Source organism: Falco punctatus, assembly GCF_963210335.1.
Source record: "Falco punctatus genome assembly, chromosome: 5".
NCBI classification, from domain to species: domain Eukaryota; kingdom Metazoa; phylum Chordata; class Aves; order Falconiformes; family Falconidae; genus Falco; species Falco punctatus.
In genome coordinates, this window is record NC_137584.1 from 53,023,697 (window position 1) to 53,042,738 (window position 19,042).

Consider the following 19,042-nt stretch of genomic DNA (forward strand, 5'->3'; position numbering starts at 1 on the left):
AAGACAAAGTTGCAAAAGCGACCAGAAAACAAACAAACAAAAAAGAGGGTAAACCCTTCCAGCAAGTGTATCAAAGGGAACAGCTGCACATTCGACACAATGTTACCATGTTGAGATTGCAATTTTTCTCCAGCTCCAACTTCAGCTCAATAGATGAGTCATCAGTGAAATTAAGCTTTCTGTTCCATCATTTTCTCTCCTGCTTAAAGTATGTGGACCGTGGCAAGTTTCAAGTGAGGTCCAGCATTCTGAACAGTTCCACTTCACTTTCATCACATATCTTGACTGACAGAGTAGAATGCCATTAAACACTAAACAGTGAAGTAAACGCTCTGAACATAAACCATCTGATACACCTTTCTTACTATATGGAAATGGCATTTATACCCAGAGCTAGAGGGTCATGAGTACTTCTACTACCCACAGTCCTGCTGATCAAAGAAAAAACTTCCAGTATATAATTTCTGCAGTGAAGGAATCTAATCAAACTACAGAAAAATTCCAATGGAAACTAAAACCAAAAGCAAATAAGAAACATTTTCCACATCTGCATGTCATGACTTCTATGCAAGGCCTTTGTTTTTAAGTTATTTTATTTAGAAGCACAGGAGATGTTTTATTTCGGAAACCATAAGACAGTTCACCATCATTCTGAAGACTTTATTTTCTCTTAGCTAATGATTTTACACCTAGCATTACACTATGGGATTTTATTTCACACTTAAGTAGTACTTAGAGAACAAAAATACTGTGCATCTTTTGTGCATGTTTTTTTTCCCCCTGTAAAATACTATGGAGTCATCAATTGGTGAAAACTGACTGCAACTAGCTTCAGGCTCCACCAATATGTGTTAGTCCCTTTCAATAATCAAAGTAAAATTCACAAAATAGGAAGTCTTTAGAGTTTTAGTCAAAATTTCCAACAGCTGCACCCACTAAGTCACTCAAAAAACAGATCAAGTGTATGTTGCTGTACCCAGTGTATATACCACTACATACAGCATCTAACAATCAATGTTTCCCAAAATTGTTCAAGTGCCAATGTATTAGAAGATAATTTGGCTTCATACTCTAGAGGATCAAATTTGAAATAACTAGCTGGATCAGTAAAGCTCTTTTGTTCACCCAGATTGTCAGAAATTTTGTATGAGTAAGACTACCATGGAGGGGAGGCTTCTGAGCAGGACTTTAAAGAGACCATCATAACACCTAGAATTTGCAAAAAACACTAAGCACTGTTTTCTCCACTTACCTTTAACCAAATAGTAGTTAGCTGGTATTTTTGTAGTATATAGTTGCTTTTCAGTACAATTGTTCAAACAGCATACAGGACCCAATCCTGTAAGCTTCTCAGATCCTATTAGATAGGTATCTCACTAAGCGTACCTCAATGAATCTTTAAATAAGTTGAAAATATCTATGCTCCAGCATCTGGCTTCCAAGCACTACAAATACATGTAACTTGTTAGTCATTCTAGTTCAACCCTGCAAGCAGAGTCAGATGGAAATAGCCAGACTCAAATTTTATGCAAGCCATATGCACTTTCTCATCAAACTTCCCATAGAAGACAATGACAGCCAGTACCTGTGTGTACTCATTGTCTCTCTTTAACTTCAGTAACAGGAAAACATATTTATCCTTGCTTACACTCTTGATATAAGAGCTGAACAATTTCTAACTAAACAAGTACAAAGGTCTAACAGACTTGAAATCAGAGAAATCTAAGCCACTGAAGTTAATCTACCCATATTTGCATTAAGGTAGTGTCTTACTGCCCCTCTTTCCCAAGCAAACTCCGTGGCTCACAGCACCCCTTGCCCAGCTAAGTCAGCAGTAAGGCTTGAGGTCTCACTCCAGAGTTCTCCTTGTGTCTCTGAAGCAGGAGCAGTGTTTGTAAAACACTGCCATCTTGCCATACAGTCTCTTTGCCTTAGGTACACCCAACTCAATTATGATTGTATTGACCAGCAAAATTCATAGCACTGGCCAAAGCAGAAAAGCAAAATTGATGACTACCTTTCCCAAAAAAACAAGGCACAGAGATCTCCAGTAGTCCTTAAAACAGTTCAGTGGGAACTGGCTATGTTACTCACAGAGCTAACAGTCTACTGACACTTGAGATATTTTGAAAAAAAAAAAATGTAAGCCAGAACACAAAATAAAGCATATAACATGATTTAGTGGTCAATAAAAAAAGCAAGGTGAATGGAACAGAGCTACATAAAATAACAGAAAAAATTGCCACAAGGTAACTGAAGTAACTGCTAGAAAACTGCCGATCCCTGTTTAAATGGCCAACAGGATGATTTACAGATCATACAGAACCTACAAATCCAGCCACAGCAATAAATTTATCTTGTCTTCTTCCATTTATATGTATGACACACACTGCCATCTGCTGGACAAAATGCTGAACTAACCTAATAACATAAAGGTTGGGTTCTTTTGTTCTGAGAATCTCTTTACCATCATGTTTACCTGAGGCAGATGCAAAACAACCTGGGATGTGTGGAGACCATATAGTGCTGTAAATGACTGCTTCGTGGCCTTTAAAAGTGCATAATGACTTCCCCACAGCTGGATCCCACTGAATAAAGTAAAAAGAAAACTGTTGAAGTACACATTCAATAAGAAAGGAAAGTTTCATACATTAAAAATGCTTTATACATACAAAAAGGAATAAATGAACTTCTTTTTATCATGAAAAGCATTTGTATGCTTGAACTGATATCAACTGTGGGATAAAGCAGTATCTCAGTTAAAACAGAATTTCAGTCTCAGTGTAAAAATGAAGAGGAAAAGTGAATCAATGCTGTTCTTAACACAAAGAACTATCAGATCCAAAACAAACTGCATTTTTCACCTTCAGCAGAAAATCAACATACCAGCTTGGCTGTTTGATCACATGAACCAGACACCACTAGCTGTTCTCCTCTAGTTTGGCTCCAGTCAACACTAAATACCTATAAATGATACAACAGCCTAGTTTAGAAAGAGCATTAGAACAGAAGTCTGAAACTCTAGTTAGCCAAAGTTTCACGATATACACTTGCATTTGCAGATTGTATCATAATCAGCTAAAAGAAACACACCAGTCAAGCACTACAAAGCTGCCAACAATGCCAACACCTGAACAAAAATTGAACTTAACATCTCAGTCTGGCATTAAAGGTAAATGCAGGCTCAGAAAAATATCCAGAAAAATAAAGAAGGGCCAAAATGTTGAAAGGAAAAAGAAAAGTTCTAACAAAATCCACGTAGACACACCATCACTACAAGTTTCTGCCACTGTGAAAAGTCATTTCAGACTGATTTCTTATCTATGAAACAGTTTTATTCAAACTTCTACAATTTTTAATTCCTAGCAATGTAAATGCCATCTCTCTTCAGAGCTGACTATAGAGTTGACTTTGAGGTTTTAGCTAACTAACAGTAAATATGTTTTTATGATATCTAATTCTCATAAGAAATACATGTCAAAAAACTACCCCTGATTTTCATCTTTCCTGGGTTCCGTGACACTTTTTTACCATTCAAACAAATAAATTACCTCAAAAAAATAAAATAAGATAAAATAAAAAACTCAACTTCCATCATGACTCATCATTTCAGCTTTTAAGAAATTGCTTTTACCTGTACAGCTGGAATCATAGAATCACAGAATGGTTTGGGTTGGAAGGGACCTTAAAGATCATCTAGTTCCAACCCCCCACCATAGGCAGGGACACCTTCCACTAGACCAGGCTGCCCAAAGCTGCATCCAGCCTGGCCTTGGGCTCTTCCAGGGATGGGGCATCCACAGCTTCTTTGGGAAACCCCTTTGAGAGCCTCACCAGCCTCACAGTGAAGAACTTCTTCCTTATAGCTAATCTAAACCTCCCTTTTTCAGCTTAAAGCCGTTCCCCCTTGTCCTATCCCTACATACATGTCCTTGTGAAAGGTCCCTCCCCAGCTTTCCTGTAGCCCCCCTTTAGGCACTGGCAGGCTGCTATAAGGTCCCCCCAGAGCCTTCTCTTCTCCAGGCTGAACAACCCCAACTCTCTCAGCCTGTCTTCATAGGAGAGGGGCTACAGCCCTCTGATCATCTTTGCAGCCTTCCTCTGGACTGCCTCCAGCAGGTCCATGTCCTCCTTACACTGGGGTCCCCAGAGCTGGACGCAGCACTCCAGGTGGGGTCTCACGAGAGTGGACTAGAGGGGGAGAATCGCCTCCCTTGGTCTGCTGGCCACACTCCTGTTGATGCAGCCCAGCACATGTTTGGCTTCCTGGGCTGCAAGCACACGTTGCCAGGTCATGCTGAGCTTCTCACCAACCAACACCGCCAAGTCCTTCTCCTCAGGGCTGCTCTCAATCCATTTTCCACCCAGTTTGTAATCGTGCTTCAGATTGCCCTGACCCACATGCAGGACCTTGCACTTGGCCTTGTTGAACTTCATGAGGTTTGCGTGGGCCAACCTCTCAAGCCTGTCAGGGTCCCTCTGGATGGCATCCCTGCCCTCCAGTATATTGACCACACCACTTGGGGTCATCAGCAAACTTCCTGAAGGTGCACTCAATCCCACTACTCATGTCACCAACAAAGACATTAAACAGCGCTGGTCCCAATAATAACCCCCGAGGAATGCCACTTGACACTCATCTCCACTCGAACATCAAGCCGTTGACTGCAACTCTTTGATGCGACCATCCAGACAATTCCTTATCCACCAAGTGGTCCATCCATCACATCCATGTCTTTCCAGTTTAAAGACAAGGATGTTGTGCAGGACAGCGTCAGATATATTGCACAGGTCCAGATAGATGGTATCAGCTGCTCTTCCCTTATCCACCAACACACACTGTAACCCCGTCATAGAAGGCCACCAAATTTGTCAGGACCGATTTGCCCTTAGTGAAGCCATGCTGGTTGTCACAAGTCACTTCCCTATTTTTGATGTGTCTTAGCATAGTTTCCAGGAGGATCTACTTCATGATCTTGCTGGGCACAGAGGTAAGGTTGACTTGCCTGTGGTTCCCCAGGTCCTCCTTCTTTCCGTTTTTAAAAACGGAGGTTACGTTTCCCCTTTTCCCGTCAGTGGGAACTTCACCAATCTGCCACAACTTTGCAAAGATGATAGAAATAAGTTCCCTCTTCTCTGATAGTTAATTCTATAATGGGTCCCCACCTTCACAGAGAACACCTCGACTGCATCCTTTACTGCTGATTTTTGAGCTCTGCTGCCTCAGAAAAAAACCCCACTCTATCAGGTAGTTCTTCAAATGACTTCAAATCTGAAAGTCTCAAGAACACACACAACTTCCATCTTCAAATGTACTGTATCTTCATCTACATGACGGAAGATGCATTCTGTTCTTATTTTACCTCACACCAAAATGGCTCAATAAGCTGCAGATGGACTTGAACCATTTCAGTGCCAAGGTGAATAAATATTAGCTGCAACAGTTTATTTGCTTGACTTCCTGACCCAATCAGACCTCCCATGATACTTCTCAGAAACGTGGCCACATCCCACCAGTGGTATGTGGCACCACTCTCAACAGTCAGGCCACTAACCACTGGGGATTTGCACTCCAGCTGGGACAATCTAGTTCTAGCACAGCACTGGATCTAATCTGTGAGTCAACATATTAGTTGCTGTGTTTGTGTTGGATAGCTGGAATTTGTGTTAAACAACAGCAACGCTGTTCTGAAAGTGAAAATGTTTGGACCTTTGTCACCAGACAAAAAAGCAGAGAAGCTGGACTGGAAAAAGAAAATCCAGCCAAACCAAAGTCTTCTATGGAGAGTGCCTTATATCAGAAAGGAAATCAAGGTATCACTTAGCTACTCCTGAGCATTTTCCTTCCCAAAAATATTTCAATTTATGCTAGATCCAGCTTAAATTCACTGGTTTTCATCTGTTTTCTTATTTCCAATTAGTGGAAGGCAACCACTGCCCACAGAACACCGAAGTTTTATCTGCAACTTTTTTTTTTTTTTTCAATTTTACAGTGTCCTACGTCCCATATACTGAAAGGCATATTGTTCTAGCACCATTTTGTGCTAGCTCCCTTCCTTGAGGAGTTTATCTTCTAAATCAGGGGTCCTCAAACTGTTTAACCAGGGGCCGGCGCGCGGATGCAGTGGCAGGCAGCCACCTGCGGCTGCTTGGTTCCCCCCCCAACCCCCGGAGGGGGGTCTGTAAATACCGGGGTCCGGATTGGGGACCCTGGGGGCCGTATCCGGCCCGTGGGCCATAGATTGAGGACCCCTGATCTAAATGTACAAGACATTCAGACAATACTTGACAAAAGCCAAATAACAAACAAAAAGGTGAATATTTTGTTTTCCCAAATCATGGCTTTATGTCTTTATTTTTCCACTTTTGTCAGCTACCTACAAGTACTACAGCTTATTAAAACATGCTCCCTTTCAACCTGACTCCTCATATTAAAATAATAACAAAGGAGCCACACAAGCACCCACTCATGTTTTAAGAACGGAAAACATCACAGTTCTCCAAAGTGGCTCCCAAGCTCCTCACAGACTTCAGACTTTCTCCTCTCCTTACACCTGAATTTGCGGGATGACCTATGTTCAACTCCTAAGCTGCTCCTGTTTGGAAATGCCTCTAAACGTATCATTATGTAGAACATGTCTTTCACACAACAGCCCTATGAAGTCAGCTCAGTTGAAGTGTTTGGCTCTCATATTCATGTCCAAGATTTTCCAGAAAGAAATATATCTAAGAAACATGCAACTGTGTCCCACAATTCACCTAGCCTCACATATTTGGTATGAATGAGATCTACTGCACAGATAAGGCAAAGCACATGTATGGCTTACAGCTCACTCACAAGACATCAGCACATAGACCTGCCGGATACATGTTGTGACGTGCATTTGTGTACATATGGCAGACATGGTTAGGACTGCCCAGCACTCTGCTGCATCACAGGCAGCGGGACATGGGCAAATTCTACTTCAGGCAAGAATTACAAATAGAACAGACAACAGGCTCATAAAAAGCAAGAGCTATTTTCCATTCAGCATGTGACAGGTCCAGGTAATGAGAAGAGAATGAAAAGCAGAAGGCGTGGAGAACCAAGTAAGGTTTGCTTCTTTCTTTTTCAATCTATCATCCAACATACATTTACAGACATTTCAATACAAGCTGTGTTGACCAACTGAGAAAGATCAATAACACAGCATAAATCTTAGCTGTTAATCTTTTAGTGCTTTATCTTCAATCATAAAATGCATTAATATTCGTTTATGCCTGAACAGCAGAAAAAAAATGCCTCAGGCAAGATGAAAAGATGATGAAAAAAAAGATGTAAAAACATAAAAAATACTTCAAAATAAATGTTCAGGCTCACTTTACAAGACAAATTTAATTCAAGCATTCTGTTGTCTCACGTTCCAGTGAGACTTCATCAAAATCAAACTAAATGAGACTCATTTATTCACAAGATTCAGCAGCTGGTTAGTGCTGGAATAAACATTGTCCTTTGATAACAGAGATGTGCTTTTAAATTAAAAATGCACATTCTTTTTGAGGAGGGACAACGATCTCATTTGGAAAACAAGAAACAGATCCCTGTCAATCCTGCATTAGAAATATTATAAAATGCAGTGACAAAATTGTTATTAGAAATGTCAGACAGGGATTAAGGATTAGGAAAGTAGTCAATCATTTTAAACAGCACTGTCTGCCAGTGTTTACCACAAACTATTAGGTATATTCCCTCTGAGACTTATCCTCTTAATGCATGTTTATAAGGAATCAATACAAACATTTCATATCCCACAATAAACACCCAGCCCATGTTTCCTATACTGTCTTTCTAACTCATGGTTGAATGCTTCCACCTCCCCATGCTATGTGCTAAATTAAGAATTGGACATGGAAATGTTTACTTCACAAACAACAGATGGTGTGGCAGAACCAAAATAAACTTATGAACAACCTCCCCCCCTTGATATTATGCTTTGCCTACACTTTTCTGTTACTACGATCAGTCTTTGAACATTATCATAAAGTCCTGATCACAACTACAAACGCATATCTCGAAACTATTTATTTACATAGTACATGTATTAAACCAAAGTAGCAAAATTACAAAGAAATAAGGTACAGAAGATGGACTGTCATGTAACTGCAGTCACTCAGCTTTTAGCTTTGTGCTTCATATCTGAAAAAATCTTGACACCTTTGTGGATACAAAACTGGATTTTTTTATTGACTGCACATCCACTAGGATGTACATAAATTCATATTTATGTAATTTAGATAAAGTGTCAACAATCCAGGGTAAAACTGACTGCATCTAAATTCAAAGATGACAGAAGTGAGTGGAGAGTTAGAAAGAAAGTGTGGGGAAAAAAAAAGGCTAGAAAAATCACTTGAGGGAAGATAAATATACTAAAGTATAGGTGTCCTTAAAAGTATGCAAATACATTTATGAACGTGAATATAACATTTTTCTCTACCCATCTTGCACCACATACAGAAACTTTCAAAAATGTTAAGATTTTAACAGTAATTTTAAGAAAATCAAATGCAACAGTACCAAACCAAGGCTAAAAAAATACATGCTGTCCCAATATTTGACTACCGTTATTTGAGTGGGACCTCACAGATGCTAGGACGGAAAAGGATAAGCAGTTTCTATACAAAAGAAGTTCTAAGGATCTGCATAATGTGTGTCACTCTAGATCCTCAAGGATAACACTGCTACATACATCAGCTGTCTGATTTAGACCTATCCAATAACGCTCTCAAACTGCAGTACTTTCATACAACACAATGATTACTTAGCCTATAAGAAGCTACAAACCCTATTTCTGAATATGTTGGATTTATGTAATTAAGTGTTACCTATTACATTGTATATACAAATATGTACAACATTCACTTCATATGCAAAAATAATGTTGTTATAAATTCAAACCATGGACCCAAAGTTAGACAAGAAACCCTGCCTTTGATTATAAGTCCACAAATAAATCTTCTAATAATTCAAACATCAGATAGTTCATTAAATTTTTCAAGTTTGCCTGGTTTACCTCCTGAGTGTGCTCTTTATAGACTTGCAGTGGACCTTTTGTTTTAGCTGTATCCCAGATTTGCAGAGATCCATCTCCGCTAGAAGTGATCAACACATGTTCATTATTCTCACTCCAGGTCACATCAAACAGGCCATCATTCCAGTCAAAACTAAATCAGAACAATGAAGGTATTTGTCCGTGAGAAAGCACGACATCGAAGTCTGAACTAGTTACATGCAAAGACTTTTTCTTTAAATCACCCTCTTTACCATTCTAACCAGCATTTTTATATATTTGAGTTTCCAGTAAATCTCCTTACAAGTAACTTACTTGTTATAATGTCAACTTTTACAACTGTATGCTAGAATAGGCTGATTAAGTTAAAGCATAAATGAGCCAAGGGCCTGCCATACAGAGTATGAAATCTGATTTCAGTCTTAAACTTGCCCGGCAAACAGAGGCAGAGGTACCACATCTCACTCTGATCTACAGTTTCTCCAGGATGTTGCTACTGGAGTAGGAGCCTTTTGTCTGTAACAACTGTGGTAAATAAAGAAATTAAACTGGCTATGTTGGGAGAGCTCTATCCAGTTCACACTACCATTAGGAAGCTAAGACACACTGAAAAAACAACTAAAAGGCAGTCATGAACATACTAAAGATCTCTTCACTCCCTTAAAAGGGCTTTTAACACACTACCGATTCATCATATGGGATCTGGTACTGCGTATTTGTTGCTCTGCAACAACTATCAATGACCGTGCTGTTATCTCATGGTAAATATGAATTTATTTCATTTATTTACCCTCTTTTCACTGAAGGTTTAGCTAAGTTCAGGTTAAACTTCACGGCACCCTGCAGTAATGATGATGGAAAAACACATACAAAGAACATTTTATTTTGGTGGAGAACATGACACAGCTTCTGGCTCAGGCAGTTACAGGACCTTCTACCACAAATTAAGTGGAGTCACTGGAAACATAGAAATGAACAGTACTAAACCAGAGCACTTAGCAAAACTAACAGCGTGTTGACAAGCTTTGAAGAATCTTGCTTTATAATTAAATTTAATTTAAAAAAGTTTCTCTGAATATGATGAACTATTTGTTAAGCACTTCTAGTGCAGCCCTCTTAATCTAAATAATTGTTGTTTCAAAAGTTTCTTAAAAAAATTCTAGGTCAATGATGGTCAAGTATTAAACGCCCACCCCCACCCCACCTTCCTAACCTTTCTCCTCCTCCCATCCAGAACACAAATCAAACTCCTCTCAGACCCTTAGAATACCTAATCTCCTAAGAAGGACTTCCATGGCTTTGCGTAGCTTCCTGCTCTATTTTCAGTATAAGTCAACCATAAGGGCATAAATTTAGGTGGCAATGCACTAATCCTAAAAAGCTAAAACTTTTAATTTCAAGTTAGGGCAGAGAAGCTGCTTTTAATTTACACTGTCAGTTTTCTATAAAATGTTTTACACTATGGAAAGGGTGCCATTCAGATTGCTTCCTGTAACAAAATCTATGCAATATAAACCTATTATTTGTGTGTAAATATAAACACATTTATTTGTATGTAAATACAAAGACCTGCATTCAGTAGATACTATAGCATGAATACAATAGGGTTTTATTGCTAACAATAACCCAAAATATTTGGGCTGTGTCTTGTATTCACAGTTACACAGTAAGTTTTTCTCCTGCAAAAATAAAGCGTAAACCTGCGTTACCTCCTGAGCAGAACAATCTCGGCTTCATTTTGTTCCAGCACTGCCAAAGTTCCACAGCCTAAACCAGCAAAATAAAAGAAAACATCACAACTAGTTTCTCCTGTGTGCAAATACAAAGGGCATCTGAACTTTAAGAGGCCAATTAGTTGCTTAAATAAATGTCTTATGTTCTCTAAAACAGTAATTAATTTACATCAGATTGTGTTTTGCCCCCCCCCCCTTTTTTTTTTTAACTCCAGTATACCCGTAGGTGAGGCTAGAAAAGAAACAGCTTGCTTATGAAGCACCAAAGCGTGTTTTCCCCATGAGCTTCACCTTACAGACAGAGCAGCACGGGGTTCCTGGGCATCGCTCTGATACAGCAGCGTAATGCTTTTGCCCACCCGGAATCCAGCACTACAGCTCACCAAAAAAATTAAGTCATTCAGTTCTGAGAAAACACACATGGGTACTGCTTACCCACATGACCGGGATATTTGCAAAGTAATTCCACATTTAGAAAGTTTACTTTCAACGAGTGCTTTCAGGAGCAATGCTCCCACTGGAAGGGCTGAGAGAAGCTCCGCTTGCCTCTTAACGGGGCCACCCGGTCGCCGGGGCGCGGCTGGACACTCGGTGACTGAGGCTGTAACAGTTAAAACTTTAAGGGTAAAATACTTTCAGACGTTTCATCCACATCGCGTTCGTCTCTACCGTATTTCTGCGGTGGGCGCGGGTGGCGGGGCTGCTGCTGGCCGCGGGGCGCCGCGACCCGCCGGGCGCACGGCGGTGTCTCACAGGGCCCTCGGGGGAGTGCTGCTTTGGCGGAGGCGAGAATAAATACAACAGTAGAGACGAACGCGGTGTGGATGAAACGTCTGGAAGTATTTCCCCCTTAAAATTTTCACTATTCCAGCACTCCCCCGAGGGCCCCGTGAGACATCGCCGTGCGCCCGGCGGGTCGCGGCGCCCCGCGGCCAGCAGCAGCCCCGCCACCCGCGCCCACCGCAGAAATACATGTTGATACCAAAGCAAAACAAAAGCAACGGAAAGGGAAATCCCAGCACGCTTTTACAGACGCCGGCTGCCGTTGCGGACACGGCAATTTCCAGAGCCCCCATGAGGAGCCGCTACCCGGAACGTCCGGGAACGGCCACCCCCTCCGCGCCCCGCCGCGGAGGCCCCGCCCGCACCTGCGATGCCGTAGTACTGCGCGGCGGCGCAGGCCACACGCCCCGGCCAGTAGGGCGAGAACTCCGCCGCGTAGCCGTGCAGCCCGGGCAGCCGCAGGGCGCCGCCGCCCGCCGTGCCCATGGCCCCCGACCGGGCCCCGACCGCGGCGCGGAGGAGCTGCCGCCCCCAGCGCGCGGCCCCGCCGGAAGCGCCACGCCCGCCGGGCGGTGCTGAAGCTGCGGCGTCGCCGCCGCCATCTTTGGCGATGGCAGAGGGCGGCCCGAGGCGCTGCAGCGCGGAGGGCCCGGCTGCAGAGGGGCCCGCGGCCGCCTCAGGGCCCACCCTGGGCTCCAGGGGAACTGGCAGTTCCTGGCAGCCCTGACCGACTCTGGTCAGCTGCAGCCTTGGGCCTCTGTGGCTTTCTGCTCCTTGCAGCCTTGTCCTCTTCAGAGGAAAGCTGTAAGCTTAGGAGGGCCTTACTGAGCAATTTATCAGTTGACATTGTTAGGCTTTCATACATACCCCAGTGTGATTTGTCATTGGGCTCAGACCAGGCCTCTAAACACTCGCTGCCTGTTTCTCATGATAAACAACTATGCAAAAAAATCACTTTCCACTGGGATCACTTCCAAACTTCAAAGACAATCTATTGTTTGAATTGCCATGTAAGGTACACATCACCTCATTGTGTGTGCATCGCCTCGAGTACATGAGATCTTTCAATCATCGTGTATGTGTTACCTGTCCTTCTTCCTTTTAAACAGCCCTTTTAAGCTATTTCATTCTCTTCTCTTGAATAGATCTGTATATTTTATCATTCTTCTTGTGATGCAATTATGCTTTATGGAAATCCTTTTATGAACAAAATCAAGTTTGCTTACACCCATGACAACTTCTGTTGAAGTCAGTGAGAATTTTGCCTTTGAAACAAAGGGGTGTGTGTATGTGTGTGAGGGTTAAAAACCCAAATATTTTGGCATAGCAGCAGCAGCTGCAGCTTTTGTTATATTTGATCCTCTGTGTGCTACACAGGACTTGAAAATACAGACACAGAGATTATTCCAGTTGGACACAGAATAGCCCAATCAGTTACAATGACCCATCTATGTGTGTAGAGATAAAAATGCAAAAGTATTATTTTACACATTACAAAGGTACAGCAAAGGCAAATTAGTTTATTTAATCAAGGTTACATCATGGAGCTTGGAGGATAGTTACGTACTCCTGCTACTCAGCCTCATATTTAAAACTAAACCTTGACTACAAAATCTATTGTAAAGCCATACAAATGTTTAATTGCTTAAACTGGCATTCAAATGCAGATCACTGCATTAGGCAGTTTGACTTGTTCTTTGACCTCATGGTGAAAATGAAAATAAATATGTTTATCAAACAGCCTCTAGGATTTTAGAATAAAATCAATCCAAATTCAGTACAAGTGAAGCTCAATTTAATGTATCCTTTGGATTACCACAGCAGCTCCCAAAGCCTCACAACTGCCAATTTATGTGCTTAATTTATTGACAGACATTATATGAGATACGATTTTATCACTGTGGGACAAAAATACCTTACCAAATTGGCTGCTACAGCCCCAATTCCACCAATTTTAGCCTCTATGGAATCTTTTTAAATCAACGTATCTTTTCAAAATACAAGGTACAAGCCAAACTTCTGAGCAAGTGTTTTGAAAGTAATTGCCTTTTGTGACTGGGATGTCAATAACAACATTTGAAAAGTTACATAGCCACCGTAGCAGTGCAGTGAGTGAGTCTGGACAAAGCCAATTTGTGAGGTGGTGTTTGGGAGTGAAGTCCAGTTACTCTATGGACAATTTATCACTGATGTATCTGAATACTGGAAAAGTTTTATCAAGTGCATTTTCAAATCTAGTTGATCTTTTGTAATGAGTGAAATTCCACAAAGAGGTTATGCAAACAGGAAGTAGTTCTTATCAGTGGCCCAGCTTTGTTTTAAAGACAGATTAAAAGAATTTTCAAAGACATAAAGATCAAGAAGTGGATAAAAGGTTACAAGGAAGTCCTGAGAGAAGGGCTAGTTCTCAAAACACTTTTCTTTTTTTTTTTTTTTTTCTTTCCCCCACGGACAAGCTTGTGAGTTTCAGGTTTTGAAGAGATGTAGAAGTAGGAAGCAAAATAATACAGCAATTGGAAGTATTTGCATGGGAAGATTTCAAGGTAGAGAGAATAACAGCTAAAGAAATGAAAGCTATGTTACAAGCAAAGAGAGAAGGGCCCAACAAAGCTACTAAACTTGACTGTGTTTTCTACTCAGCCTCTGGGCAGCTTCTTGAATTTATCAAGAAACGTGAAGGACCACTGATCACAGCAGCATTTTATCTGCCAGCCAGCTCTTTCCACCCGCCAATGCCACACGGACGTGCAGCGTGTGCAGCGGCAGGTGGCAGCCACGTTCCACCCCAAAACTGAGAGTCCTCAGTGCCAGACAAAACTTCCACAGCTACACCGAGATGATCTTTTTCCTAACCCAACATCACTTCAATGGATCAAAAAAAGGGAAAGTTGCTTAATATGTAACTTTCAGGCTATATTTATGCTACAGCTGCTCCTCGGAGCTCAGCTCGCAATCATACCCCTTGTGAGCATTAGAATAGGTAGTTGAGACACTTTAACAGCAGTTCACTACACTTTCAGTCCACTGAGCTCTGTTCTGTTACACACGTCCCTTGTTTCCTCAGCTTGCTAGCTGACAGCTAGCTTAGGTGTGAGTTGAGCTGGTAACCATCACTGCTGTATACACAAATCCTTACAAAACCCTTGCTGGTCAGTAGGAACAGTAATTGGGAAGGCTCAAGCCCAAGTATTTAAAGTATATAAGAGCTTTCCTACCAGAGAAAGTTGATTGTGAACCATTCCCTCACACGCAAGGGACAGGTAGCTTAAAACACTGGAAATACTCAGGAACTACAGTAAACTTTTTTCTGTCTTTTCGTTATTGAACCATTCATTAGGCTTCATGACATCCAAGATTTTCTTCTACAACAGTGAATGCTTATTGACTAACAGACATGCAGAGATAGTCCCAGCTGATATTCCCATACCGCCATAAAGCTGTATGAGTTGAAGCTTTAAGAAAAGCATTTAGTATCCTGTCGTGGTTTAACCCCAGCCAGCAACTAAGTGCCACTCAGACACTCACTCACTCCCCCCCCACCCGCAGTGGGATGAGGAGGAGAATCGGAGAAAAGGCAGAACTCATGAGTTGAGATAAGAACAATTTAATAATTGAAACAAAATCTAATAATAATATAATAGTAATTGTAATGAAAATGAGAAAGAGAGAGGACTAAAACCCAAGGTGAAAACCCCAAGTGATGCACAATACAATTGCTGACCACTGCTGACTGATGCCCAGCCAGTACCCAAGCAGCCATCAGCAGGCCCTAGCCAGCTTCTCCCAGTTTACATACTGAGCATGACATTCTGTAATATGGAATATCCCTTTGGCTGGTTCAAGTCAGCTGTCCTGTCTCTGCTTCCTCCCAGTTTCTTGTGCCCCTCCTCACTGGCAGAACACGGGAAGCTTGAAAAGTCCTTGATTTAGAGTAAGCACTTAGCAACAACTAAGACATCAACATTATTTTCATACTAAATCCAAAACACAGCACTGTACTAGCTACTAAGAAGAAAATTAACTCTATTGCAGCTGAAACCAGGACATATCCCAAGGTTCACAGTAAGACTGCAAAACTGGCAACAGTGAAGTAACCAAGAGGTCTGCTGGAATGAATACAAAGGGAAAAGGCTCCCTTCATATGGAGAAAGTGACGGTTGTGGAAGTTGGTAGGAAAAGGCAGTTAGCACAGAGACTTTTCTGGAAGTTTTAAAGACCAAAAACAGCAAGAGGAGGGAAAGATGCTGGAGCAGAGTAAGATTTAGACCGGGAGATTTAGAAAGAAACACGAGAGTTGTAGGGGAAAAGGGTATGAAGCAAGAACAGTGCACTTTCTTCACCATGCTCACAAGACATGGGCTCCAAGAACAGTCCTGACTGATGAAATATCCATCCCCAATGTTGTATCCACACTGATCCATCAGTTTTTGCTGACTGCATTTATGTGCACCATACCATAATTTGGTAGGCAGATTCCTTGTATTACTGTTCCATGATCAGCTGCATCCCTACACAATGGCCACTGGTCTCTATTTGCCTGCCCTCTCTGTCTGCCCTCTCTCTGTTGAACATAAAGGCGACATCTGATCGTCTACAGTGATATACTTAGTCTAACTTTTTAGGACAGTTTTTAGAAAAAGGTTTTTTATTTCAGTTTAACCATTTCTGCAGCTTGTGAAAGTTCTGGTCAATGCTTACAGAAATTGCATTAGTTTATGTACTTTCAATATCTCATTTGGATTCTTGTATCTGCAAATTTCTTTACATTCTTTTTTTTCTTACAACCATAATTGAAGCATACTGGACTTTACTCCTGCAAACTTCTTTGTCTTGCTTATCAGTGAAGAGTTTACAGTGCATCTCCAGTTTCTCATTCCTATATATTATCCTACAGTTAAAAAGAGGGCCTCAAATTTTGAATGAAATTTAGCATCTATTTTAAACCCAGTATCTGTAGCAATGTATTTTAATCCATTCTGTCAGTTCCATCAGCACTACCACAAACAAAATGCAAAATGCAGATTAGAATAATTTTTCTCCCACTGCTGGACACTGGTAGCCATAATACATGAAAAATATTATTTGGACAGTTAGTTAAATGCACATATGCTTTAAATTTCATCTCTATAAATCAGGATACATTGGAACTGCCTTTTTTGGTCTTTGATCTTGTTTACAGTAGTTTCAGTGGCTAAATCAAGCTTGTTTATTCTCCAATCATGTTGTTTGTCACTCATCAAAAACTGCATTTATATTTGCAATTAACAAAGGTGGCAAATTCTTGGATATTAAGATTATAATTATGGTTAAACTTAGAGGCCAGTGATGCCTAGCTGTAAAAATATATAATGAAGAGAGGGTTGTTATTTCAACAAAATCACAGCTAACTGCTTGTTACAAGTTTTTGTTAGAAGAAAAAACAGAGCTGGAACAGGACAATACTGAATCGTGATTATATGCAAACCATCTGGTGTTAAAGATGTTAATTTTACAGCCCTTCAGAAACAAGTGAACATGGTAAGGTACTTCTGATAACAAATAGGGTGTTATTTTGGTTTAAAAAAATTCCTTGGATTATCTCCTAATCAAACACAAAAACACAAGAGCTCCTAAATGTCTGATCACTCACTTCAGAGAGCTAGCAGATTAAAAAATATGTTTTCACTTTATAAAAATGTGGACAATTTATGTTTGTTATTCAACAGCATTCTCCCCCCCCCCCCCCCGCCTCCCCACGCCCGGTTTAGGGCCCAACCTCACTCCCAGCCAAATCAATAGAGAAACTAACCTGAATTTGAAATAGACACAATGCTAATAACAAAGCAAGCATCACAAGTCGGTAACACTAAGTGGAATAGCATGCTTCTTCCATGTCCTTCCAGTCCATAACTTCCTTCTGCACTTGACAAACATGGGCTGTTCTCAAAAACAACAGAGACATATTGTTCTTGCTTCCTGTAAGATGATGTAACTGCAGTGCTGAATGGATTAACACTGATTCTGCATTTTGTGGAAAACGACATTATTTAGAAAAACACTGATTGCCATTCAGATTGTAGCAAGAAACAATAACCTACTGTATCTGGCAGATTAGCAAATATTAACTTTTCCCTGTAAATTAGGCTTTAGTTTCCTCATCATCTTCCCACCCATTTACCCATTTCTTATCAGCAGAAGCAAATGCCAGGCATATCTCCTCAAAAAAACAGGACTGCTCAATGCAAAAGCAAACAGAGCCACCAAAGGTACTGCAGTGATGAGTTTTTCTAATTGTTCCAGAATTGATCCTCTGTCTACAGAAGTAATGGAAAACAACGACACAGGAGCAGGCTTCATGCCAACAAGTTGATCAGTCTTAACAAGATCAATTTTAACAGGATGGGCCTATTGATATGACAAATAAACATAAGTATGTACTGTACTATTTTTTCATTTCTCCTGTACCTATTTAATAGACCCCCTGATAATAACAATAAAAGAATAAATCATCCAATTTCACAGTATTTCTGTTCAAAAACAGACTGCAGAAATCTCAACATCATTTCCTTTTCAAAACCATTTTTAATTTCTCAGAGATCCACTCTTGGCCTGCAAATAATCTGAAAGTTTGGAGTGTTCTCCCTTCATATGATGTGAAAGGGTCTTTCTCCTCGGCTGGGTGGCCTACCATACAAAGTTAGCACAGCTTTTGGCTATGTGCTGGCTATTCCAACTATCTTCCTATTCCGTGAAGAAATATTTTTGCTCATCATCCAGGGTTTGAGTATTCTTTACAGGCAAATTCCAGGTGAATGTTTGAAACCAACATATTTAACCAACAGAGAGGGGCAGCTTTCCCGTTTCCAGACACAGCAGTTGCTGGAAGCAGCCACAGACCCCCCAGGGAACCTGAAGCCGTTTGTAAACACACAGACTGGGATGTTTAGGTGTGGACAATAGTAGCAGACAAGGGTTAAAATCCAAGGGCTACTAAATCCTGACACTGCTCTCAACTGCGCAGCAAACACCTGAAGCACTTAGTCCTGTCTAGCTAGTTAGGGCACGTGTATCATTAAACAAAACAAACAAACAAAAAAGGAGTAAACGGTAAAACCCCCCTTTAACAGAGCCAAGTTTAACGCTGGGCCCTTACACGCGAGCTGCCCTCACGCACACATCGGCTCATCTCGATCGAACGAAAGCTCGTACGAAGGCTCCGGGGCGAGCCGGGGCTCCGGCGGCGGGAGGCGCAACCCGGACCCCGCTGTGAAGCGCGGACGCAGGCGCGTTCTGCGGCCGGGGTGGTGTTAAAAAACAAAGCTCCGCGGGAGGCGGTGGGGAAGGGGCGTTCTCGGCCCCCTCCAACGGCCGCCTCCTCCTGGGGCGGCCCGGGCAGAGGGGTCCCCGCGGGGCGAACCCGCCCGGCAGCAGCGCCACCAGGCCGGAACGCCCTGCGGGGACGCGGCGTGCCCGGCCCGGCCGAGCCCGCCCCCTTGGCGG

General features: G+C 41.6%; 1 protein-coding gene across 4 annotated transcripts in view; it reads right to left on the reverse strand.

Annotated features, from left to right (window-relative positions):
* Nucleotides 1-18,996, reverse strand: part of PEX7 (peroxisomal biogenesis factor 7) — a 54,354-nt gene extending 35,358 nt beyond the window's left edge. The window contains exons 1-5 of one of the 4 annotated variants that reach the window (XM_080390186.1): nucleotides 11,929-12,116; nucleotides 10,757-10,814; nucleotides 9,051-9,201; nucleotides 2,887-2,964; nucleotides 2,480-2,588 (exon numbers count right to left, since the gene is read on the reverse strand). In XM_080390186.1, coding sequence (XP_080246312.1) covers nucleotides 2,480-2,588; nucleotides 2,887-2,964; nucleotides 9,051-9,201; nucleotides 10,757-10,814; nucleotides 11,929-12,049 — 517 coding nt within the window. In that variant the 5' untranslated portion in view covers nucleotides 12,050-12,116. Of the gene's footprint in view, nucleotides 1-2,479; nucleotides 2,589-2,886; nucleotides 2,965-9,050; nucleotides 9,202-10,756; nucleotides 10,815-11,928 lie in introns of all 4 variants that reach the window. The other 3 variants (XM_080390184.1, XM_080390185.1, XM_080390187.1) reach the window with 3 other exon arrangements.
* Between the last annotated feature and the right edge of the window lie 46 nt (nucleotides 18,997-19,042).